Raw genomic sequence first — 26,399 nt, forward strand, 5'->3', positions numbered from 1 at the left:
GGTCTCGTTTCAAACAAACCTCACCCAGGTTTTATGAAATTGCCTTTTTTTCTTATCCTAGCTGAAAGGCTGAACGATCATAAAAGGCATAGGGTGTTTGACCTGTGCACGGGCCGTGAGCACTTGTTTCCTCATTCGGAAGTGTTCGCAGGAGATTAAAATCTACTCCACGTAAGGTAAGCATGTTTTGATCGTCAAAACTGGCAAAAGAGAGCACTCGGATCCCGTAACAAACTGCATTGGCTCCCAACTCGTTCAGAAGGCGTATGGTTTGCAAGTTGAGCAAACTCGAGTTTGCAACTTATTGAAAGCCACCAACATTTGTCGTATATGAATATGAAGCTTGGATGCCGGGTGTGTGGGGCTACCATGCTACCACAACATCTCCAGTGCGCACTGGACAACGCGTTCACCCATGAACCACGTGAGTGCTTTCTACCCACCTCCCAGGGTAGCCCAGTCGAATAGGATGACCGAGAAAACTAGACCAGGTGCCGGGCCCTTTCCCGAGAAGTCGTCGAAGTGTGGACACATTCGCTTGTTTAAAATGACACTTCAGACCAGGTGCCGGGCCCTTTCCCGAGAAGTCGTCGAAGTGTGGACACATTCGCTTGTTTAAAATTGACACTTCAGATGAATCCGGCCCGTGCTGGTGGATTGCTGCTAACATTTCCGCTTTGCAAGTCATATGTCTGGGTTTCAAGCCTCAACGTAACCGGAAAAACGAACTGCCGCTGAACCCCAACAGGAAGAAAACTCGAGCAAAAATTTTCTCTTGCTGGCGTAGACTAGCTAGAAAAAATGGAACCGGGCACGGCAAAGGATGTTCAAACGTAAGGAGATTTTAAGTTCTGCGAATGTCACAACCCCAGTCAACTCGAATGCACACCATGGTGGATGAGCAGTGGAGAACTGATGTCGCAACTCAGGTAGTTGAAATTAGTAAGTTTGCAATTTGTAAAAACAGTCTAGAAAAGCTTGCCACCAGCCGCGTAGTCGTGACTCTTGTCTCAACTTATTGATTATATCCTGAACAATGTGGTCGGGTCCTTCAGTGAGCCATCCATCCACTGGTAAATTGGATCCATTGAAAAGAAGAACGGTTCGCACGTCTTCCACGCCATTTACCAGTTTTCAGGTTGCGAATGTGAAGCTCAGTTTTCAAAACGTCTTTTTATTTGAATTTCCTTGTCTTTCTCTGGTCTTCCAGCCGTTTCTCGACTTAATGCAATAAACTAATTACTAATTACCATTTGTCACACCACGTTTCTTATCTGCTGCTTCTCCATCTCTCGGTAATTATAAGCTTGCTCAAAATAAGTTTTTCTTGATCTTTATACCCTATGGATTATTTGGCTTAACCCCTTTGGTTTATTTCCGTACAACTACTCACCCAGAATCGATATGGAGAAAACGAAATACCGTCCACCGTACGAGCGACAGGGGTAGACCGGTTGATGTCCGCAAGCTGGCAACCTCAAGGTCATCGATGCGATAACCTGGTCAGAGGATACCTATTTCCATTGACCAATCAGCTTGCATCCTTCGCGACGATCGATAAATTTTTTCTCAGCCTACTGCTTAGGGAGAGGAAAACGGCCGAATCAGTCCATTTGAACAGAGAGCAGTAGACGTGTTGTGTAATTTTGTCGGATAATCAACTGCAGAAAACTGACCAAATGATGAATTTCACCGATGTGTTTAAAAAATTGCCCACCCAAGTGAATATGCCACAACTTCCAAAACTGAACACCAATTTCCGGCATGAAGAAGTGGGAAAGCCTCCAATAAATATGACACAGGTGAGTACTTTCTCATGCTTTTGCATTGTTTCACGCATCATATAAGTTTTGTGTTCAGTCGATCCTACTCGATTCCAATCACTGTCGTCTTACGGTGTCATTTAGAACGCCTACATTTTTACACTGAGTCCTTGATCTATTCATTAAAAAAAGGTAACTTTTTAAGTAGTATAGTTAGACTATTGATCCCATTTTGCTTTTGGATTGCTGAACCAACATCTTTTCGGATTTATTGCATGAATGCCCTCATAGAAACAGAATCTGGGCAGTGCTACGAGCGTTTGACAATGCTAATTTAAGCAGTTTTTTCTATGCCTTGAGAATGGTGATAAATGAAATTTCCTTCTGTTGAGGTGGATCCCAAATTTCTGCTTTTCCAGTTCCAAAGTAGCTTTCTGAAGGCAGTATTTTCCCTGCTCTTTGCTCTTATTCTTTTTTGCTGAGAGATAGGTGTAAAATCGTTCTTGATGACGGCGTTTATACGCACAGCGCAACACTCGAGGCGTGATATCTGGTAAGGTACTGTCTCTGAAGAGGTTGCTTCTCCGCAAAAGCGACCAACACAGCTGCGATGACTGCCATGCTGTTCCGTCCTTCATTTCGCCAGCACTAATCTGAACTCTTCAGAGTCGTGAGTGGAAGGAATTTTTGGCTGTTGCTTTTCTTTTGTAATTCGGCGTGGGCCTATGCCGAGGGCATCAACATTTATGGTAAGCTTTTGGGTTGTCAAAATATTGGTGGCTCGGATGCGCCTTTTTGTTGTTGATCACGTGGCTATTGATCCATTCGCCGTGCGTGTTAACTGACTTGTAAAGGTCTTGTCAACAAACATGGAGAGGTTAACACCCACGCCACCGCGCACTGATTAAGTCTTCTCCGTTTGATGACGAAACATCTGTGCTGGCTCCAATTAAGGACATTTGAGTTAAAAAACCAAGGATTGATCTGCAACTCTGTTCGTCCCATCCCCATCCAAAATCGAAATTTACACTGTTCTTCTAAATGTATCTGCCAATGAGTGCAATGTTTGTCTGATTTGTGACATCCGAAAGTACATTTGGCCCGTTATTTTCTGAGTTTCTTCGCCTTATCATTTAGAACTCACTGAGCGATGAAACTAAACGCGTGTTTTTTTTAAAAAGCAATATATGTTCAATATGCCCTGATGGTAGTCATGCGCTTGAGTGTTAGATCTTCCGTATGTAAGGGGCAAAGTCTTTCCAGAAGATTACAGATTGTCATGGTAACGACAAATCAGTCGTCTGAAATGCACCGCAAACTTGCCTCATACACAAACCTGAACTTCAAAAGTGTCTTTATAAAGCACCCGTGAGCGGGTATCTTCCGAGTGAAGCTTCCATCAGAGAGTACTTACCCAGCCCATCGACGATAAAGCTTACATTTAATAAACAGTTATGTTTAATAACTTTTCGAACCGACTTCATCTCCTTCAGAGCTTAGCTTTGCTGTACTTCTCGGCGGTCAAACCAATTTACTTTAAGGTGGCCATTTCAGTCAGTCGCAGCTCGAAATCCAACTCTCTGTATCACACATCGTGTAAGATTTTACTACCTCTAACTGCTGACAGGAAATCCAGCAGTGCCTCCTGTCACCCCCAGTTTGGTGTGCAAGTGAGCGTTCATTTTTGCAAATAGGAAGTCTGCTGATCAGCAGCTGCTAACTTAGACTGTTGGAAGCCCGGGGAGACCGAGTGTATCTGATGGGTTCCAGAATGAGCGAAACCAGTAGTAGACTTTGATCGATGAAACACCAAGAAGGGTTCGCATTGCATCGAAAAATTGCGCGCATTCCGCAGTAGTTTTCCAGTTGGACCTCACTGAACACCCCTCCGGATAATCAACATCTTGTAGAGCGAATTTTTCAGCCGCCCATGCTACTTTCAGATAGTTAGTAGTAAAAACACTTTTAGTCCATCCCTGGCAAAAGCTCTGATGGCTAGTAGGCAAGAACCAAATCGATAAACCCGAGCAAACACAAGCCTTATCTTGATAGGACTGTGGAGAACTGAGGACAGACCCGTTCACCCACTCACCAAACTTGCATTAGTTCCCTTCCGTTCCCACTCATTCAACTCAATCTGCGTGGGATGAAGTTTCTCCTATCAACATACTGATTGATGCTCTCAACCCTACTTGCTGTATCTATTTTTAACGTGTTCTGTCTAGTCTCCCACCAGTGGAGTACTCTCACGGACTATTCTCTTATCTATATCATCTGTGACATGATGGAGAATAAAAGGATCAATTATTCTTTCAGGATCTCCACATATGCCTCAAATTAGCCATTGCTTGAACTCGCAACAGCATGCCGTCCAACCTCACGCAGATTAACAAATTTCGTCACTTACATTGATTGTCATCCACAGAATTTTGAAAACAAGAGGACTGCGAGGGTTAGTGTATCAAGGGATGTCTGTGGTGAGCCGACGACAACAAACAGGAATAGTGTAACATACTATATGGTGCACTACTCATAAGGTTGCTGAAAAGTCTTTGACAGCCCACGACCGGTTTCGTCCTTGTTGGGGTGTAAGTGTTCTACATAGCTGGTGTAAAGGCAACTTTTCGGAAATTCTGTTGTGGGTGCCTTGTTATCTCTCAGCAGACATGAACTGTTCGGATTTGGAGTCGTCTCTCAAAAAACTGCTTGTGACTGTGACGACTAAATGACGATTGAACAACAACGTTATTTGTTCGTTTTTCCTCGACACTTCGCCGCAGTCGTCATCTCGTCACTGAAATCACACAAACGGCATTAGAGAAGCCAAAAGGTCTGCTGCAGGCGAACTTGGATGCTCCGGTCCTCATTCACGGAGATTTATCGAAAAACATCATTCGTTCCAAGAATGGTAATATGACATACCGTCAAGATGCCAGCGCCCTTCATCACCTTATTCACACACATGGATATATTTTCTAGCGTAACCGCCCGAGTCTGGTGGGAACACGGGACCAATGATGCTGTAGTAGGTCGAATGGCTTTCGGAAGAAATAACTCACCCACGATAGATTAGCCGATCACACTGCATAGGTTGCTTTCGCTTGGTCACGTGCCCCTTACGGCGAATGCCTGAGGGACCCGTTTTCGACAAACCACGCCAAGGTTGCAAACGAGCAAGGAAGGGTCAGGCAGTGACTAGGCGATGAAAGCGATTGACAGCAAGCTCAGCTGCGCCAGACTTTGTCGTCTCCCTGACTGGGGGCACATCAGCGTCAAATTGTCAGACATGGCCAGCTGGCACACTCAATGACGCTAAGGCATACAAGCTGTTACCTTCAAGTCTTAGCTCCTCTTCCGACCTCTCCAATAAAAATCCTACCGACAACCCTGTATTTACGCATCAAGTAAATCAGCTATCACCTTCAGTGAGCTCTCCCATTTCCCCAAAACATCGGCGACAGAAACTGTTGTAGCTTTAAACACTGTACGTAGTTTCTACCTAGTTTTTACAGCTGCTTCTGATGATGACGATGATGATGATGACGATGATGGTGATGATGATGATGGATGGTGATGATGATGATGATTCGGATGATGATGAGGATGATTCGGATGATGATGATGATGACGTTGATTCCGAAACTAATGAGGTCCGTACCTCCGAATGGGGAAGAATTGCGGTACGCTCAAGTAATCATTTTAGTATGTCGCATAGGACCTGCATACTCGAGGCGTCTGTCATTTTGTGAAAACTGCAAACAGAGGAAAATGACTGCAAAGCTATTTTACGATCACAGGGTGATCAAATGGCACTGTGTTGGAACATTTGTAGCTCTGATGGATTCATCTGTAGTTGGTTCGTTAAATTTAGCAAATGAATAGCAGAGTTTTCGTCACCGTCTGAGGGGGCATTGTCCGTTCGTAGTTGGGTGGGTAGGTCTTATCTTCGTACTTGAGAGCACATAGCTTGAATAGAGCATCTTTGATCTTTAACTCGGTTGACTACCAAAGCTTTCTCCCGTGGTACCTGATTGGTTTTTTCGTTATATGTGTTGTCTCGTGGTTTGCATTTCTTTTGCTCGATTGGCCCACTAGTTTCTCCTCTTATTGTTTATTGTTTCCTGCAGTCTATATAAGAACATACAAAAAGAAAGGAAATACCCACCTGATTTATTATGTGTCCTGAGGAGGTGACAAGTTTGCAAGTCGATTATCGAGCGCGGCAAACAGATGAAAAGCCATCTGGTCAATGTCCAAGGGTGATTAACCAGCCAATGAGATATCAGACCAAAGCCTTGATGATTGTGAAAACACTTTTGCTGTGTCTGTGGAGGCTAGTGAACTATAAAATATATTGAATTACGAATGGCACAAAAAAACGTCCCAATTTCTGGCATTTTTTCGTTCTAAGTACACAGATTGGTTCCATATAGTGCCATGTGCCAAGAGTGTTGGACCTACGTATTTAAGTTGCCTGTCGAATCAGGAAGCCATTTTGTCCCAAAGTAATGACAGTTATGTCTTGGTGGCCGCTTCAGGAGTGGATTAATGTCGATTTGGCGAGATGGCTTGGTGGTTAGAACGCGAATTTACTGACCGGAATGTCCAAGGTTCGAAGCCGACCTCTGCCTCTCGACTTCCCCTGTATAGGCTTGGGCGACCTAGCAGTATCCCAGCCCTCGTGCTTCCTTTGGGTGGCATGGCAACTGGGCACCAAAATGGTGCTACAGCTGGACGAATGCCCAGTTGAGGTGATTTACCAATAGTCGGCCAGTAAAGCCGACTATTTATTATTCGATACAGGTTATCAGTGTAATAACGGTGGGCTTTTTCGATCTCCGTACTTTTCGAAATAAAATGCGGTAGTTGATTGTTTACATACAAGTGAAACACAACAGAAGCATGCGGAGATTTCGCTTCCCAAGTCACACAGGTCGCCAATGTCTTCACTAGTAAGAATGCTACTGAGGTGAATTCAACTGGTGCACACGACATCTTCATCTGGGACTGTAACGGGATTCAACCAATCAACTTTCTGAAAATGAAGCTGAACTCTCCATTATTCGGCTACATTGAATGAAACAATGCAGCTGACTTGTACGTAGACGAAGAACAAAACCTTTGGATACTCACACGTTTGCGGAGGTACAGCATGAAACAAATTTCCTGGATTGGTCAAGAATGTTCACCATTTAGATTCTGAGTTTCAAATTGGATGACAGATGACGTTCTGCACTTGGTAAGTGACAATTAGAAGGAGAAACAAACCATGGTTTTCGCCACGATTGTTAATCCGGTACGGGCCGCAATACGCAACACAAAGAATGGACCAATGAAATTAGGAGAAGCTACACCCAATTTAGCCAATCACATCGTGATGTATCGTACGCTCTTCAACAATTATGGAAACGCACCCAGGTACCCGTGCATTGATGATATCTTCTCGACAGCTGGCAATAACTAACCAAGTTCGAGGAACATTCACTAACGGTCACCAGGTCGACGCCCAGTTCTGACAGAGTGTAGGACTAAACCAGCAAAATCGATCCGCTTTCCAACGCGTTTCTCCACCCTTTCCAAACATTCCCCATACTACTGATTGTCACGAGTAGGCAGAAAGGTAGAAGGACATTACAACGGATCATCTCTGACTTCACCCACGAATAGCTTTTGTTTCATCGACTGAAGGCATTGAAATAGTTAACTGTTTAACTGGCTATCTCTGTAAGAGATTCGTGACCTGTGGACCGAACTTGAACGCTTATTCTTTGGTCTCAAAGCCAGGTCCGTAGGCACAAGCAACAGACAAAAGGAATCCGTGCGATAGCAAAACAGAGGAATTCTCGAAGTGGCACTAGACTGGTTTAATTTCGAATTTATCTGAGTTTCTGATTAGCCAATAATGACCAACATTCAGCCGTTAGCCGGGAGTTCGACTCGCCCTGGAGACTACTGAGCGTCTCGGAGCTGGTTAGCTGTGGCAGCGATGAAACTGCAGTGCAGTGCTTCTCGACATTTCAGCAAGGGTTGACTGTACTCTTGAATTCATCTCGTACTAGAATCAAACGTATTTGGTGTTTGGAAACTCCTCTCCTTTATTGACATGACAACTTTGGATAATCCCATACTCTGGTCCTATCTACATGCAAACCCTGGGATAGTTCACTCGTCTTTTCCGAGTTAAATTCCAACATATGTTGTTTGCTTGGTACCCAGTGCCGTTTGTCAGGCGTCAGGTTACATCCAGTCGTAATATTTCATTGGTTCCCAACCAACGTGGATGGCCACTGAGTTTTGTTTCACTTTGAGTAGCTTCAATAGAACCAGCCGATTGCTAGTAGTGAACAGCATGTTCTCGTCAATGTCTAAATGACTAGCACACGACGGACGTGTGATAAGAGTCCCCCATATCACGCCGGCTCAACCCCTACACTGACCAATTTTTTTTCTATGCCCAGTGAATTCCGCTGAGATCATTTACTAGCATCCTCTAGTAGCACCAGCTATGTTACGGTACTACTATTAACATTTGAGTAGTATCTCACCAAGGGTGAATAATTTGATACCTCGAATACCGGTCAAGCGATACTATTGGGCAGTTTTGTTCAGTACTTACAGTCTAAAATTATCATTTATATTGGGTCATTTACTGAAGACCCACATCAGCACCAGCTACCCCTCTCTCACTCCTATCTTTCACTGATTTCTTCACACCACCCATCTGCCCACCATTTACAGAGGTAGTCAATTAGGGAATTTCGCCTTAACGCGGCGCAACAGGCAAAACATCACGTGATATCTGGTTGCAACCTGCTGCTGATCCTAGATTCCATTGATTAATCTGAATGATTAACCTCCTTCTCACGCACGTGAACCGTGTCCAAAACCTGTGCCACTGAAAACAGGCGGATCTACAGGGTGAACGTCTTTATTTAGGGATCATTTGTGATGGTATAACTGAGTGAAATGAGCAAGTATTTGGAACAGTGGTCGAGGGTAAACCATTGCCTGTAGAAGAGTTTCTTGGCGGTGCGCAAAACTCTTGGAGAAACATGTCTTCCGATAAAACTGCGAATAGACGAACTACATATGTAGCGCACTGTCATCGCCTCAATGTAATCCTTGATGAAAATCAGTCCGATTGAGGATTCATGTTGCGCGTGAATTTCTGAGAAGCTTCCTTGCTGGTAGTAGTCGAAAACTAGAGAACTCCTTGACAGATACCTTATTATGGTCAAATTCGGTAGTTCATGTCACGTGACCCAGTGTTAATTTGCTCCCCGAACGAGTACGTGGCATGGGAAACAGCCCGGCTGAATTATGATCTTGGATATATATTTCCTTCGAGTTGTTCCCGCAGCTTGATTCAGTCAGAAACGGGGACTGTTGTACTCGTCTGGAGAAGGGAATGCTGTATCATGCAACCAATGAGGATTGTTCACAAGTCTGTAAATTATACACTTCTCTGTGGGTTCATACAGTGCCATACAGGATGAACGCATTATGCTGCTGTGCTTAGTGAGTGAGTCGCGAGCCTCCGCAAATATAGAGAACCATAAAGGCGGTAATACATATAAAGTGCAACTCTTCCATGGGAGAGAAAGGCGATTTTTAGGAAATATGTTCAATGGCACAATAAACTAAAATTCAGATTTTCGGAAGATAATTTGGCAGTGATTCCACAATTAAGTGGTTTTTGGGGATATCGTTATCTCAAAAACCTCTCCTGGAAGATACTAGGAGAACCAGCTCCGAACGTAACGGGACTACATAACTGCCAATGGAATAACCGATTTCGTTCAGACAGATTTCATTGGTTGTTCTTCACTCGCCCTTGACAAATGAATTCTATTCTTAGTATCACTTTTGACCGCTTTTACACGACAGTGATTAACAGGGCAGCTGGCTCGCACGTTCATTGACTTTTCTGATTTAGTCAAGCGCACCAAGCGATCAAGCGGCTATTCAGACCGGAGTTCACGGTAATAAGAAGCCGTTAATGAAATGTGGTCCACAACAAATTGGCGACGGGGATGGGACGCGGGCAGATCGCATATGGATCTTTGACTCGCGCAGCTTCCTTGAGGCCCTGAAGCGTTTCAAGTGAAATATGCGGCCGTCTGAACGGAATTGGATCTTCAAAGCTGTTTGAAATCATAAAATGCCTTCACAAAGACCGTATGCCGATGTAGAATGAACATGACACCGGACATGGTAAACGCTCGGGGAGAATTGTAGGGATCTGATGATGTTAGCAGTTTTTCCGAGAAACAATATTTGAAGAACTACCTACAATAATTCCTTGTTCATTGAATCAAAATTTCACGAAGTCCTAAGCAGAGAGTTAACCTTTTGGCTCCGTTTTTAACGTTGTTTTTGCAGCTAAAGGCCTGCACCCATAGACCGTGTACCAATGGTAAGTAGCCTCTAGCTGCTGTACTTCTGGTCAGTGGAAAATGGGAGAGATTGGGACATAAAGCCAAGCAGTAGTGGCGATAACCTGTTTAGTTAGTTTTGTATAGTACGTATTCCTGAGGGAACAGAAAGTTTGGCGGCTACACATTGGAGGTATGATGGAGGAGGGTCACGGATTGCCACTGGTTAAGCCATGCTTGCCAGTGCCATTAACTACTGGAGACCAGGGTGCCCATCCAAGGCGGCGGCAGTTGTCAACCCAATTCAGTTTACTGGTTAGTGTTTTCATACTTCATTGACTGTTCACCTCTCTGTTGCTTCCGCTCATCACGGGGCTGGGCGGAAAGAGCTTTGCGAGGCAGATGGTCTTCTGCTATGCGGAGTACATGTCCTAACCAGCGTATCCTATGAAGCGTGGGTAATTGATCTATCGCGGGAGAGTTCCTTCTTCCTAAAATCATGTGGCGTTCCCACAAGACGCGACCGATGCTTCGGAGATACCAATGGTCAAACACTGACAGCTTCCGTACGTCCGCTGCGCGTAGAGGTCACGTTTATGACCCAGTATGGATCGCACTGCTGCCATGTATACTCTGCATTTACAGGCAAAATAACGTCACATCAGCGCTATGGATGTCAGAGGTTGGTAAACGCTTTTGTGGCTTTCCTGATTCAATAAATGATTCGGACTCCAGCCCGTCCACAAGAACCTATACAACTGCTCAGGTAAACAAATTTACCTACCTCTTCGACTGAAAACATGAGGTCTTAGTTTGATCTCACCAAGTCTTGTAGTAGCACTTTACACTTTGAAGGTCTGAAGCTCAGAATTATTTATTTTTGCATTTACTGAAGCAGAGCAATATCGTCCGCATACTCAGTACCTTTGAGTGAAAGCCTCGAGAATATTCCAATTCCCGAAGTTTCAGGCGCAGGCGCAAAAGTTTCAATCGGCATGTCAGTAAGAAAGTCAAAGGGGAATGGTTGGAGAGGAGAGCGTTTCTTGATCCAGTTTATGCCGTGAACCCAGGCGACAGCTTGCAGTATTCCAGTACGCATTTACCGGCGTTCATATACAGTGTCCTTATAAGGAATGAAATTTCGATAGCCATATACCACCATACAAGAACGAGATCAACCATACTGCGTCCGCTTCGAAATCACATGGTTTTTCATGGAAGTCTTCTTCCAGACCACAAGCGTTGGAGCATAAGATCAGTTGAAATGCACAGAAGAATGCTTCCTTGATGGTTTCCATTCTCTGTGATGTTGCTTGCTGTATGATTGTAGCATAAGTGAACACTCCAATTGTGCAAAACCGGATCGCTCCCTTTGAATACCTCAGCAAGCATTTTGTCTTCTCCAACAGCCTTTAAACTTTGCAGTTCAAATGTGTACCTCCAAAATTTAGCACTAGTAGACACCTGCTTCACAGGGGCTTGAAGTAACCAAGTAAGACATTCCAAAGCCGTTTCGATGGGCCTTGTTAGGTTATCCTGAAAAGTCTACATTACAAGCATCCGGTATTCCCCAGATTTCTTGGGTGCTCGACAGGTCTGAGTGCCATAGATGTACCTGAGCTACTAAATTCTTGGTCCATTTATTTCTTCTTTGCTCAGAAGCACTCATTTTTGCATATCATGGATCTGCACAAGATTGGGCCACCTGGCTGGCTATCTCCAACCTACATTTCACTGTTCATTGCCTGCTTGATACTTGATATAAAAAGTTGATTAACGTGAATTTCAAAGCTCACCAGCTCGTAAAACCAGTATTGTTGATGATGTAACTTCAGTGTTTGTCTCGCCTTTTCAAAAACACGACCAGCAGGTGTAACTTCACCATGGCATGATGGTACTTCAGGCTTAATTAAATTTCACAATTGAATCGGTGACTAAATATTCATTTGGTGCGTTATTCAAGGACTTAACTGGCACTTCCTAAAGCTCCCCTATCATTTATATCTTTGTAATGTACCACTCATAAGGTTGCTGAAAATCCGTCGACAGCCCATGACCGGTTTCGCCCCTTTTGGGGCTCATCAGGTAGGCGCAGTCCTCGGGTTTCCGTCAACATTATGTTCTACTTGAGACCTTATGAGTAGTACATTACAAAGATATACATGTATCGCGATATCGTAGCGACTGAAATATGAGGCGACCTGGTGCAGCACATTCAGTTGCCTGAGAACATCATAAACGAGAGATTCAACTGGGTTCCAGGTGAGTCTTGAAAAAACCAAATTAGTTTGCAAATGAGTGTACACTCCCCTATCATTTTTCGGACCTCACTCTAAACTCTGATGCAAACAAATCTGAATTCGAGCTTCTTGTAGCTTCTGTCAACCCAGTGACAAACGTCATATTGAAGACAATTACTGTTCCTCTCTTGAGACAATGTCATCGATTTCTCATCTGTATCTTTTCTAGGAGGATATGCAACAGTTGGTACACAATATCGGAGAATCAGTTCTTATTCCAGAGGACGGGGCTTTTGTGGCTTTGTGGATCTTGACACAGTAAGTGCTTTGTTCATTCATCCGTTTTGTGGATACTGAAAGGTTTTTCTTTGAGTTAACTGATGAATTTTGTAGGTTTGAAGCGTAGAATTGGCAAGACCTGTTGTGAAACTCGCATGTCAAAACCCACACTCTCATTCGAACTTGGTCTTGACTGGAGAGTCAAATGGTCGCCCGTTGGAGCAAATCCTATCTACATAGATTCAACCAATCACGATGAAGTCGTACGCACGCACCTCAAGGTTACACCGTATAGTCAGACCGGTTTGTGTCGATCCGCGTCCATAACTTCAGCAGCTTTTCAAGTAGGCTTCATCGTCTGATGCGCGCTGTTCGCTGGTCGTGTACAATAGGTTGGATTCAACTAGGTTCAGTCCACCCGTCAAAAAGACGCTTTTTTGCCAGTCATTTCAGTTTGTCAGCTCATCGGAAAAACCATTGTATATTTTGTGGTGCTTCGGATTCAGTCAAACTCGGCAGAATGAACATCTTTTATCCATAGCCGGCTTGCACTATGAGCACCAAATTTGGAGCCTTGTCGAAAAGCATTTCTGCAAAATCTGAATTGATTATAGGAGAAGCATAGAATCAACTGTTTCTTCTCCGCTCAACTCCTAGGGTTATGAATGTTGCGACCTTGAAAGGGAACTGGGAACTACCTGGTTACTTGTACTGATTGTTTCTAGCTGCCTGTTGAATGATGATGTATATTCATAAGCCCAACTGTGAACATAAAGACAGGTTCATCCTAAGCGTGCACGAATAATACGTATGAGTCTAAATTTCGAAAAGGGACTTTCTATCCACAACTATTCTCGGTAAACGTGTGCATTTTGAATGATGTGAGTCATACCGTAATGTGAGTGGTCAGGAAGACAGCAGCACTCGATGCTCATGGGGACGTGATGGCGACGCGCAACGATTCTGAAGTGCATAGATATGGAAACAGACTTTGGTGCAATCACATGGCATACAGCGGTTGAGGAACACAGAAAGAGATTGGAGGCAGGAAACGATGGGCCTGTATTGAACCAGAAAGTGCGGGCAAGAGTAAAGTAAGGTCGGAAAATAGTTCAAAGTCACTCAAGGGAGTGCACAATTGGGCTATTATTTCCTTCTTGGAGTTCATGACCCCACTATGCAGATAATAGTGCCGTCCATTGGTTAATATGGTGGACCTTCCTTTTTAAGAACCGTGATTCGAATCCACGCAAAGCCTTCCCCAAATTTGTCGCCTTTCAGCGTGCAGAGTTTTTATACGCATATTGTTTTATCAACAAAGACGTGAAAGGTGAATTTTACTTCATAAATTATCCGATGTCAAAATTCTTTGCTCTGCTTAGTTCATTTTGTTTTTTGTTTCTCTCTCTCGTGTCATAGAATCGACCATTGGAACAATGAACACGAGAGATTGGTCATTCTAACTGAAAGGAATTTCTACATCCTACGATACGATTTTCTACAATGTCACGTGAAAGACAGCCGTCGCATTGGCCTGGGTCAGCTGACCAGTGTGGTCACGGGACCGCTTGTTTTCCCGTCCAAATCGTTGATGCCGTGAGTTTCGTTTCCAACAATAGTAACCTCGTAGTGACCGTGCCGTTTGAAATTTTGGCTTAGTCGCCGGGAACATTTCGGTCGCGTACGATCTGGAAGGTGTGTACGAAGACATTTAGCTCGAGGGTTTCACAATATACCTCGATAGTTGCAACGCTGTGGTAACCATGATCTGTTGGTAAAAATGCCATTTTTTATTCGGTGCAACTGTGGTGTTGGAGATATCATCCCTCAGTGAAGCTGCTTCAAGTTCAACAGATTCCGGAATCGTCCATTTCGGGACGGTTCGCAGGGCAACCGACTTCCAAAGAATGCCCTGGGAAGGAAAGTTGTGTCTCATTAAAGTAACACAAGACGCATTTAGTTCATTACGCATGCATGGATTATTGATCAGGCAAAAACAATGGGTGTACACTCTTTCTTGGTCGTGCACCAAGAAATAACACTCTGGTAGAGGAATCAGAATAGGCGAAGCAAATTCCTGGCAGACTGAAAGTAGTAGGCCATGCCAGATGCCCATCGTATGGCTTTCCAAAACATACTTTCGTACTCTTATCCATAGGGCTGAATGTTGTGGACCACAGTCTCCTTAATGCCTTCGTATTACCGTGATCCCCGGACTGTATAGCCGCCTGGTCGCTTGGTGCGCTTGACCAAACCAGAAAAAGTCAATGAATGTGCGAACTGGCTGATCTATTGATCACTGTTGTGTACAAGTGGGTCAAAAAAAGTGATACTAAGAATACAACTCAGCTGTCAAGGGCGAGTGGAGAACAACCAATGAAATCTGTCTCAACGAAAACGGTTATTCCATTGGCTGTTATGCCGTCCCGTTACGTTCGGAGCTGGTTCTCCTAATATTGAAGTTTACTCATTAGCGGATTATGCTGGCTTTAACTGGACACTGAACTAAATCCCAAACAGAGAATGTCACAGCCCGTTAATTCAGTGTGGACTCGGTTGAGTCTGTTATCAATCCGGAACTAAGTGCATTTCACTAACTCTTCACAAGTAGGGTCTTCAAGTAGGGCTTCGGTATGATGGAAACTGTGCCTAGGAGATGGACAGTACGAAGGGCGAAACGGTCGCGGGATGTCGAAGGGTTTTCAGTGTGAAGCTCAGCTTGCATCAAACCAGATGAAGCATCTTGATCATGGTGTGGTTCTGCCACGGAGAAGCGATTGGATGGTAATATAAGCGTTCTTGAATCATTTCGTGTCATTAGATTTTGTCTTGTTTGAACAAAACAATCGCTCCGAGTGACAGAAACCCCCAGGGAATGAAGTTATTTGACATCATTGGAATCGTTGATGTTCCATCCTGTCAGAGAAACCAATCTATGCTGTACAGCTGTTTTATCTTCACTAAGAATCACCATCAATGCGCATTTCACGAAATTCCGGTGGAGAGCCTTGAACCCGTAAACTGCATGCTAATAGTTTGATCACTTAAACTTTCTTCTACTGACAGCTGATCAGTAGTGAGATGGACTCACGTCTCTTTATAGTGCCAATTCCGATCTCACCTATACGACATAGCTGGCAACGGCTGAAGACCTTTTCACTCAAAATATGTTGGCTGTTAGCGAAATACACCCATTTGCAAACTAATTTGGTTTTTCGAGAGACTCACTTGGAACCCAGTTGAATCTCTCGTTTGTGATGTTTCTACGCTACTGAATATGCTGCACCAGGCCGCCTCATGTTTCAGTCGCTACGATATTCGAGATATCGCGACACATGTATATTTGTAATGCACTACCCATAAGTTTGCTGCAGGCTATCGGCAAAGCTTCAGCAACCTTATGAGTAGTGCATCAAAAATATGTTGGTTGTTCCTTCCTGTTTAGACAACCCGAGCAATTCTCTTTAGTTCAAGGGCAATCGGTCAGTTCTGTGGAGAAATACATCACAAGTTCGTGCCCTAAGGGGTAAAAAATCGTGCATCTGTTACACTCTTTCGGTGCTTAGCTACCATGCCACCCGAAGGAAGCACGAGGGCTGGGATACCGCCAGTTTGCCTAAGCCTAGACAGAGGAAGTCGAGAGCTGCGTGAAATAATATTTTCGACCATTTCCCGTGCAGTGACTCGTTTTGGGCGACCAGTACTCTATTTCATATGATAAGTAAAGTGAAGTCAAGTTAACTTATCTAACTTACGATATTTGCTGGACTATCCTGGGCGTAAACCAATTTCCTGTTCGCTTCTGGTCGGCTTTTCCACTCAGATTCCCTAAGATGCAGAAAACGAATGGCTAAAATTAGTTCCCAGACTATGTTTCTCACTAGAAATGAGTATCGTATTCGCAGCATTCGAATACCCTTCGTTTAGACTTTCGTTGGATGGGTATTTTTCATAAATCTACAAGCCTAGTGCACGTGACTTCATCACGAGACCTCCGAAAATTGTTACATGGCTTTGAATGAAAACATAGAAGTCCGGCTTATGAGTAATCCGGTAAAATTCCGCGACACCACGTCTGTGATTTTTCGCTTTTAAGACCCCAAACTTCTGCCGACTATTTGCCTCAAATGATCTCATATTTTCATTTAACCATTTGCTGACCCAGTTCAGAGTTTCGTATAACTAGTCCTTCGGTTGGGTCTTCAAGAAATTTTGGAGCACGAGGATCGTTTGGACCAAATCGACAATCCACGCGATTGAATATGCAAAAGAATTATCGGTTGAGTCCTTTCTACTGATAAGGAACTCCTGTTTTCTCACTTAGAACTAACATACTGCACTGATGGACAATAAGATTAGAGGAATTACTGTGTTCGTCACTCACAATGTCTGAATACTGCTGACATCTTGTGAGTAGACCATTAAAGAGAAGCTCTAAGGACTGTAGTGAGATTAACCCGATGACTAACATTCATCTGGCCTTGTGTGAACGAGTACCGTATCGATCGAACTTTAGCTGTGCTGTCGATAACACTGCATGTTTTGATGGAAGCCCCGGGGGGGAAAGTAATTAACTTTCGCCCTGTATACTCATCTGCACATCAATTTGGTTTTGACAGGAGAATCACCTAGAACTCAGCCGAATCTCTCGCTTATGATGTTCTTAGGTTTAATCTCTCCTCCTTGGGCTACAAGAAAGACCCTTGGTGGCAAATTCGTTCATTAGCGAACATCAAGTAAGCAGTTACAAACTAAAAGACAATAAAGTAAAAGTCTCATATGCATATAATTTCATAACTTTCATTGATATTCATTGACTATCACGCAATAGCAAACGAACGTTGTAAAGAAGTTACACAACTCCCGTAGTAAACCTGACCTTCCACTAGATACAGGGTGGAGCTTCGATAAACCCACAGGCTACTCAAGTGCCTCATCAGTAATATCCACCGTTACACCAGTATGGAATAAAATTCGCGGCTCCAACCTTTGTTTTGGTAAGGCCTGTTAATCGTGCATGACTCGTTAGCCAAATAACTGTTACTAATCAATCGATAAATGGTTGAACAGCAACAGTAGTAATGTATTGCTGTGTGTGAAACGTAGCGTCTATCGCAGATGTGAATTTCACTACCTATCATCTCAGCTTAGAGATGATTTTTGTGGGTCGAAACGACAACCAGTAAGATTATTCGGACTAAAAGTCTGCCAAAATCGGGATGGTGCCTCATAACTTACGTGTTTGTTTGCAATCAGTCCATCTTGCTCTACACTGTGCGCACTTTGTTTCCCACTTTTATCAGCTAATTGTTCTTTTCTAAACCTATGTCCATCCACTCAGAATCCGAAGTTCACCGGGTGTTCAGCTTAAATGGGGCAGTGATGGCGAGGTGAAAATTACTCAGAAATGGAATCCACTGTGTCGCAGCCTGCCCTACGCCACACTCACCCACCATCCGGCCTTTTCTAAACGGGATCAGCTGCCACCTCGGCAGTGCGATGTGCCTGGCGCCGGATATGAGAACGCTTCGAATCCGGTGGCAGTGTACGATGTGAACAATTTCCTGTCTGCTCTGAAGGAGGCGTGCGCGGGAATGAGCGTCGCTGTGAGATTTGTTTTTGAATTTTCCTTTTTGGTCATTATTTTAGTTGTCAAGACTCTCTCATGGTGGGGTTTTCGATAAACAGCAGTGTCCCAAAGTTGTACTGCTGGCCACAAATTGAATTAAGCCCAAGGAAACTGAGTTAAACTTTTAAAAAATGCCAAAGAATTGTGACCTGCGGTTTTGGATGTCACTCAGTAAGGCAACTAACTTGGAATCACATACAGTGTGTCTCATAATAAACGCAAAATTTGATTGGGTAAATAAACGTGGTCATTTAAAAGAAGGAAAACGAAATTTTTTATTTCCATTAGCAACATAAAGGAGATTTTCTGCGCATTTTTGTCTACGATGAATGTCAGTACGTGCATTGAAATTGTGAAGGCGCCACCAGTGCACTTTGTGGTTACAAAACCAAACATGGTCTCATCAAAGATCCTTTCACCGTGTCAACCATCACACTCCTGATCGCGAAATTTGAATCCACTGGATCTGTATTAGATTTTCCTGGCAAAGGAAGAGTCTCTGAGTGATGAAAGAGCATCCATTCTACAGAGTGCCGGCGAGCAATTCCAATCCCAGAGCACCATGGCATCTTCGTCAATAACTCAAGTGTCTCAGTTGACCGGCATTCCCAGCGCTAGCGTGCATCGTATTATGAGACGCCACTTTCATCTCTACTCGTATCATTTCACTTTATTACAAAACATGACGAAAGAATACAAGAAGCAACGTGTCACGTTTGCTAACTGGCTGCTGGAAAATGAAGAAATCGTTCCCAACATTTTATGGAGCGATGAAGCAATTTTTTTTCTGTGGATGGCATAATCAACAAGCGCTAGTGCGTGATGTGGTCCCGTAATGCTCCTCAGAAGCTCCGTTCCCCTCATCTCCGTGTGTGCATGGGATTCTCCTCAAAGTGTTTCCTGCGTCCCTTTTTCTTTGCTGCTACGATTTCCGGTGACAGTAACCTCCATATGCTGCAGACGCATGTTGTCCGCAACTCATTCAACATAAGATGAGTCACCGATCGTTATTCATCAAGATGGTGCTCCGCCCCACCACTCAAACCAAGTGAGAACTTACCTCGGAGAGCAATTTTCTGATAAGATAGTCATTGCTCTTGGATTTCCAAACTTTTTACCAGCAAGGTCACCCGATCTCACAACTCTGGATTATTGGTCTTGGGGAATGATCAAGGCTAGCGTATATCATGAAAATAAACCGAAGAATTTGGTGGAGTTAAGAGCAATACTTGAAGAGGAGTGTGCACATGTAACGCTTGAAGAAGTTGAACATGCTGTGTCTCACATCCCAGACCGCCCCCAACTTGTTATCGAAAAAAAGGGCGGTTTTTTCAACATTTCTTGTAATGTTAGTTTTATTCACAGTAAATCTCCGTAATGTTTGTATGTTACGTAAAAAAACGTTTAAATCAGTGTTAAAGTTTGAACATGAATATTATTTTTTGCGTCTATTATGAGACACCCTGTACATTCGCATCCACCGAGAGTGATTCCCGATGCCAGCTATTTTCGAAGTTAATTTCCTCAAGAATCTCAAACTGGCATCACAAAATCCTCAAAGATAAGATTTCCTTGTTGCATGGGAAATACCCTACAGGAGGAGTTGTTTAAAACAGAAACTGTTTCGGATCCATCGCTCATCGTCACGACTCACCTTTTTGGTGGCACCAGTTGTCGTAAAAATAGCCCCACTTCTACGCGATTCCCCAGGTAAAATCAATTAAAGTTCACATAGTGTTGCACTCAAATAGAGGTCACAGATTACTAACCCCTACCTATCTATGGACCGGCTTCTTTTACTGACTCTGACTTTTGAAGAAAGATACTGTCCTCTCAGAAACGGCATATGTCTTTTTGTTGATTCTAAACAACAGCAATTATCTTCAATGGATAGGGGGGTAAAAGAGAACAGAAGTGCTGCCAACGGACAGATTAGAACTTGAAACGTTCTCACACTTTTTTGCTGTCCTTTCAGTTCACCGGTGGTGACATCATCATCGAGAGTTATGGGAATCTGGGCAGCGTTGTTTTCAACCAAACGAGCTTGGGATTCACCAAGACGAAGCCTCCACCTACTGAATCGACCTAAAATGACACATGTGGCGAACAGTTTCTCCATATCGTGCTCGTTACCCGTTTCTTTTGAGTAACTCAGTCGAGGAAGCTATTATTTGCATCAATTTACTCTTCCGATGCACTTCTCATCTCTGTCGCCACGTTATCCTGACAAGTGACTTCAGCATGAAAGGCAAGATGTCATCACCTCAGTTGGACTTATTTCTGGTCCATCAAATTGATTGTTACAACTAATTCAAACAAGTACATTGTTCACTTACAAAATCCCCTTAAATTTTCCTGTGCACCTTTTCTGAAACGGATCTACCTTGCATAATATTTTGGAAATTTAGCATACCCGACCCTTACTGGTTACGCATTCTTCATCAAGAACTACATATAATTCCAAAATGAGTTTGTGACCTGGGTGACAGTTGTCAACATTCCTCGCATCTTTTATTTATTGACCTTTTATTCGACCAGAGTAGTCAATCTCTTTTGAAATCGTCACTTTTCCGTTTTTATTTCTGAACTAATGTGCTAGTGAAAGGCTTCTCTCGTTCCTGTAATTTGATTGGCCAAAACCACCCTCCGTCCTTGAAGTATTGTCGACCAATCAGTGGTAAGAGATGATGAGACGCCAACTTCGACTCTGTTGCCGGTGCATTACAGAAGGGCTGATTCAACATATAACGAGTGAAGTTGGGGCTCACTTTTACGTTTAGTAACGAACGAATATTTGACTAATATGCTTTTTAAGCCTTGGTAAAAAGATCCGAGGTTCACGGAGCAGAGTTTTATGGAGGTTAACAAGAAATGACCTTGGGAGGACCTACTGATTCATCACAACCACTTGCATTGTTGAGGACGAATAAATAGACACATGGATCAACGAACCCAGCTGAAAATCTGCCTACAACAAGCGGCAACAATGCGCACAACGATGTAGCCACCACTCTTTGAGTTTCCATTTCTACCCGTCTCTCTAAAGGTCACGCTTTTTCATTTATGAAGCAACGTATAGATTATAAAGACGGATGCCTGAAGTCATTCCGAAGACTCCCACCTGAATTCTAAGCCAGCACCGTGGACAAGCTAGGCCAAAATTGTACCCACCCTACCACCCGCACCTAGTGTGCTCAGCTCAAGAAGGTGATTGAACATAAATGAACTGTTGAAGTTAAACACGGAAACCTAAATAAACTGCATAACTTTCAGCATGTTGTGGACCCGGAAACAAGTTCAGACCGTCTTTTGGGCCTAAGAATGGACCGAGTCGATGAAAAATGGGAGCCTAAATCCTGCATAATTGCCTCACCTACCAAAGAATATGAAGTGTCAGGAAGAATCTGTGTGAGGAAATGGAATACCGCAACTCACCAGATGACGAGTGCATCAAAGCTGCAAATGCTATGTGAAAACTCCAGTAAAGTTCAAAAACTCTGTTTACCTCCGATTGTCGAACGGCAACAGCTTTTTCGTACGCATAGTGCCATCATTGGGGACATCATCGAAAAAGTGTCGTATTAGTACGAGGGGTAAATAGGGGAGAAGAACTCTTGGGAAAACAGTTTTCCTGTATAAAGACTGTTAGTAGCACACTACTGACGGATAGATGTTCAGTAGTTTAAGTTGACAGTGTGAGTCTGTAACGACTTGAGAAGCAACTTTTGATATTCCGATTTCTACATGAAAACTTCGGGTAGTTGTCTGGTCCTAACCCCCCACTCGCCCCACAAGAACGATGTTACTATACCATACTATCCATTTAGTAGATTGGTCAACTGGCTGTTCGGACTCGAACCCCATCTAAGACGTTTCGCAATCGTCCAAAAATGATGGATGAGCACAATCGCTTCCTTAATACTATTGAAAAATGGAGGCAGACATCATTAATTAATGGCAAAAATCGGCCATCGACTTTTCATAGCGAATTTGGAGGAAGTATACAAAAGAACCGTATCTCCTATAATAAAAAATATGGAATGGTTTATTCTTTCCTATTGCGGTGTACCTGTGGATCTGCGCATTTATTCGCGAAATTTTACTTGCATACAGCAACCGTCTGCGTCGAAGTAAGCCCTTTTAAGACTGAACATCGCGCGAACGACCCTAATCTAGCATATGTGAGTCGCAGGAATTGTACCACGTGCTGTGGATGTTGAAAAAAAACATCTACCGTTCCTCAGGTGACCAAAATTTCCCAGATTCAGTGCTCGACCACTCGTAGGGCGCATTATATGAACGACACATGCGAGAAGTAGTCTGAGAATTGAAGATAGGAAATGTCACTTAATCGGAACCACACAGTCACTTCCATCAAACTGAATACAGCAAGATTTAATCACGTTTTCCAGTTTGAACGAAGTTCTCCTGAACTATGGGTGCTTAGGGCTCGAAAATTAGTCAATAATGAAAACCCGTATGAGTTGTTTGCGTCAAGGCCGCAGCATTCCTGCACAACGTACTGTGTTATTCATACTGATGAATTTCGGCAAATCTCTGCGCACGATCGCTTGTGAATATCCATTTTTCGTTCGGTAGATCAGACGTCAGGAATCAACGTACCCCCATGTGATTGTTAGCTACGTGGCATTGTTCACACAGCTAGCAAAACACCAGCAAACTGGTCGCCCTCAATCACCACTGAGTTCGAAAAGGAGTCCTTTTGTTCATAGATTTTATACTACTGTCAGAAGTTCAGTAGTTGAAAGTCGATGCAGTTATTTCCATCACCTGTTTTACGGGTGGTGTGGCGCGGCGATGAACCATAAACACGGTGAAGACGTTCAATTCAAGGTAATTCAAGGTTTAGTGGTCTAAAAAGCAATTAAATTTACAACGACCATAGGGCGGACGTATATATACAAAGGGACGCAAAAATATGCGTAATGCCTATTGAGTATCACATGGAGTTAAACAGTTCCAGATTCGGTTTGGAAATAAGATATGCATCTAAATTGTTCTTGAAAATGGTTAAACTCGGCGAATGTACAACACTGGGAGTTAGGGAGTTCCAAATGAAACATACACGGTGAAGACGATTAGCATAAGGTGCAAGGCAACGAGAGACGAGAGGGTTGCAAGACATGAAGAAAATTCGCCGGTATTACATACTAGGCCGGAAAGGCAATTAGTAGCATAATCACTTTTAAAACCGCATGTCACGCGTGTTGGCGATAAGTGTCCAAGACTTTGCAGTGTTTACTCACCGGCTGTACACGTTGAGACGTACGCCAGTATATTCACAAACCCAGGCTCCTCACGCCAGCGTGCCCATGATTACGTGTATATATAACTTCTGCTATTGCCAGCCTTAGATGTCTGGTTCAAACAGTACTTACCTCGTGGAATGAGCGCGACTTCTGGGCGAATGAAAAAATTACGCGTACAAAACCTTCCTCATACAGAGGAAGCCGCAGAACTCTCTTGATATTGGGTAAGTCTCAGACTTGTGCCAGGCTCTCTGATCAACTGTGGGTGAACATCCATCGACCGCGCTTCAGTGAAATGTCCAAACACTTCGTCGTCGACCGTACTCCTCTGTGGTATGCCTGAACAATCGCCGTCATCGAGCGCTGATGTACTGATGGACTTCCAGCCTGGTCTGGGATGGGGTTTAAAGGTCCCAGTAGGTTTTGGGCATTTAAGAATTATTTTCAGGGGTCTAACATTCCCGGTATTACCAAGATACTCAAACATAGAGATTACCTCCAGAAAAGATCGACACGGCGAGTAAATAACGGAGTAGCGTTTAAAAAATAACTGAGATATGAAACAAGCAGGTCGTTTAAAGATGGTACACTCCGTAAATACAAGAATAACCAACATTGGGTGGAGGATAACTCTGAATGGTGAGCCCACAATCGTTTTACGTTGACACTATAGAGGGACTGAAAAGTCTGTACGAGCCAGCCGTGGGAACGCACAGTGGAAACCTCGAGGTTACTCAGATATCAAGCAGTCAATCCAGTCAATAGACCAAACTAAATGAATGTTCACCTTAACAATCAATCGGACGCCACAGTTGATTATAATTAGATATGTCCATTTTAAACCCATGAAGGCAGAGCACACAGTAGCTGACGACGTTGCTGTTGACGAAGCGTCGGCAAACAAACCACCCAGTTCAAAGGACAGCAGAGCATCAGTACTACTGAGGTTTTCCATAGTAACTAGGTGAGAAAATCGCTAAATTTTGTTCATCAGAAGGTATCACGTTTCCTACCCTAACTTGAACGAAAACGCATATCTTTCGATTTGTGAAAATCGATGTTCCTAAATGCGAGAGGAATGCAGAGGGTTAGCGAAATACACTCATTAGCAAACTAATTTGGTTTTGCTAGAGACTCACCTGGAACCCAGCTGAATTACACGTTTGTGATGTTTCTAGGCAACTGAATGTGCTTGACCAGGACGCCTCGTGTTTCATTTGCTACGATATTCGAGATATCGCGATACATGTATATCATTGTTATGTACTACTCATAAGGTTGCTGTCGACGAATTTTCAGCAACCTAATGAGTAGTGCATTACAAAAGCAGAGGGTTCTTCGATAAATAGGCAACAGAACTCATAAACTTAACCTGACAAGTTAGTGCCTCTAATGTTCACATATTCACCTTTGCTGATTATCTGGAGTATTTCCGAGCCTCCACACCATGGTCTTTACCGTAAAATTACTTGAGGAGATGGTATTCTAAAGCCATCAACAGATCTACCACGGTGAGACCGTAACTTGGGCACAAGAAAGCTATTCAAAAGAAGCCGAAGCATGTGTACTTTTTGGCTGAGTCAAGTACAAAATGTACTGCACAGGTGTTTTTTGACCGTTGAAGTGTTTCCAATCGTCGGAGCGATCTTCTCTTAAATTCGGAATTCGACGTGACGCCAATCAACACCGATTACGGACCGAACCGAGTGCCACTGCTTAGTTGAATCAACCGCTGAGTGAACGTGGGCCGATGGTACAAAAAGAGAAGAGCTCGTGGAAATATAATGGATGGGTACATTAAACGGTACAAGTACATACCAGAAACTCGGAGTGGTGAAACGGTACTGGAGAATTTATTTGGTTCAATAGCGGGCCATAAGAGAGCAGTTACAGTATCACGTGGAATCGATAAAACGCGCAACACATCCTGACATCCTGAGGCCGGTGATTTGATCAAATGGAATAACAGAACCCTAAGAAACCTTCTGGAAGTTCTTGTAGAAGGCAAATTAGACTTGCCTGTTAGCATCCCACCTGTTAGAGTCCCAGTCTTCTGGGGACAGGTAAAGGCATACAATTACTGTCTGACACTAAATTATCACCTAATCGAAGGAGAAACAAAGAGATTCGATCAGAGCTGCCGAAGGTTCCCCCGGATCCTTGTCAGAACGGCAAACCGGACAGCTACAAGAAGTTCCGTACTCCGCTACAACCCAGTTTATCCAGATGGAATGTTTCCCATGCTCCTTAGGCTATGAAAACGCCCATATCTTTTCGTCATCCAACAGGAGTGTTGCCCAACACGGTTAACATCTTTCAATCGAAGGACATATTCCTTGAAGACTGTCGACGCATTTATTTATCTATTCTGACTGTAGCGTCAGTTCAGTTTACAGGTCGCACCATTGTTTTATAATGTGTCGCATAGTTTAGGATTCAATCTGCTGTTCTATTCTCTTTCAAAATGGCGTGGCGCGGCTTGGGCGTACTGCAGAAATATCAGAGTTATGCTGCATGGAACAAGGCACAATGTGGGAATGTATCAACTGATTTTCATCCTACTCCTAGTTAGTCTCTCTTCTCAGACGTCTTTTAGAGATATGGTGGGAATTACGCCTATAAGAGACTTATCTGGAACACCGTCTACGGGCTAGGCCAGTGTGTGCAAGTTAGCAGTGTGTTCTTACTACTGATAAAACTATTTAAGTAGCCAAAGTCCGATGTGTCGAAATTTGGGGGATTGAAGAAGCCTATCATCCAAAAGCGAAGTATATTGACTGGTCCAACAGGAACTTGTGAAAACATGAAGGTTACGGTGGAGGGGTGCGAGAACGTATGGACAA

The 26,399-nt window shown here is 43.6% G+C and overlaps 1 protein-coding gene across 1 annotated transcript; it reads left to right on the forward strand.

Annotated features, from left to right (window-relative positions):
• Positions 1-1,630: 1,630 nt before the first annotated feature.
• T265_10157 (hypothetical protein) lies at positions 1,631-20,980 on the forward strand (the record flags this gene model as incomplete). The annotated part of the gene is made up of 5 exons (XM_009176445.1): positions 1,631-1,802; positions 12,608-12,696; positions 14,077-14,253; positions 17,999-18,263; positions 20,262-20,980. The coding sequence occupies 5 exons, from the start codon at positions 1,680-1,682 to the stop codon at positions 20,373-20,375; spliced, it is 768 nt and encodes a 255-aa protein (XP_009174709.1).
• Positions 20,981-26,399: the final 5,419 nt, after the last annotated feature.

Source organism: Opisthorchis viverrini (assembly GCF_000715545.1).
Source record: "Opisthorchis viverrini unplaced genomic scaffold opera_v5_347, whole genome shotgun sequence".
Classification (NCBI taxonomy): Eukaryota; Metazoa; Platyhelminthes; class Trematoda; order Opisthorchiida; family Opisthorchiidae; genus Opisthorchis; species Opisthorchis viverrini.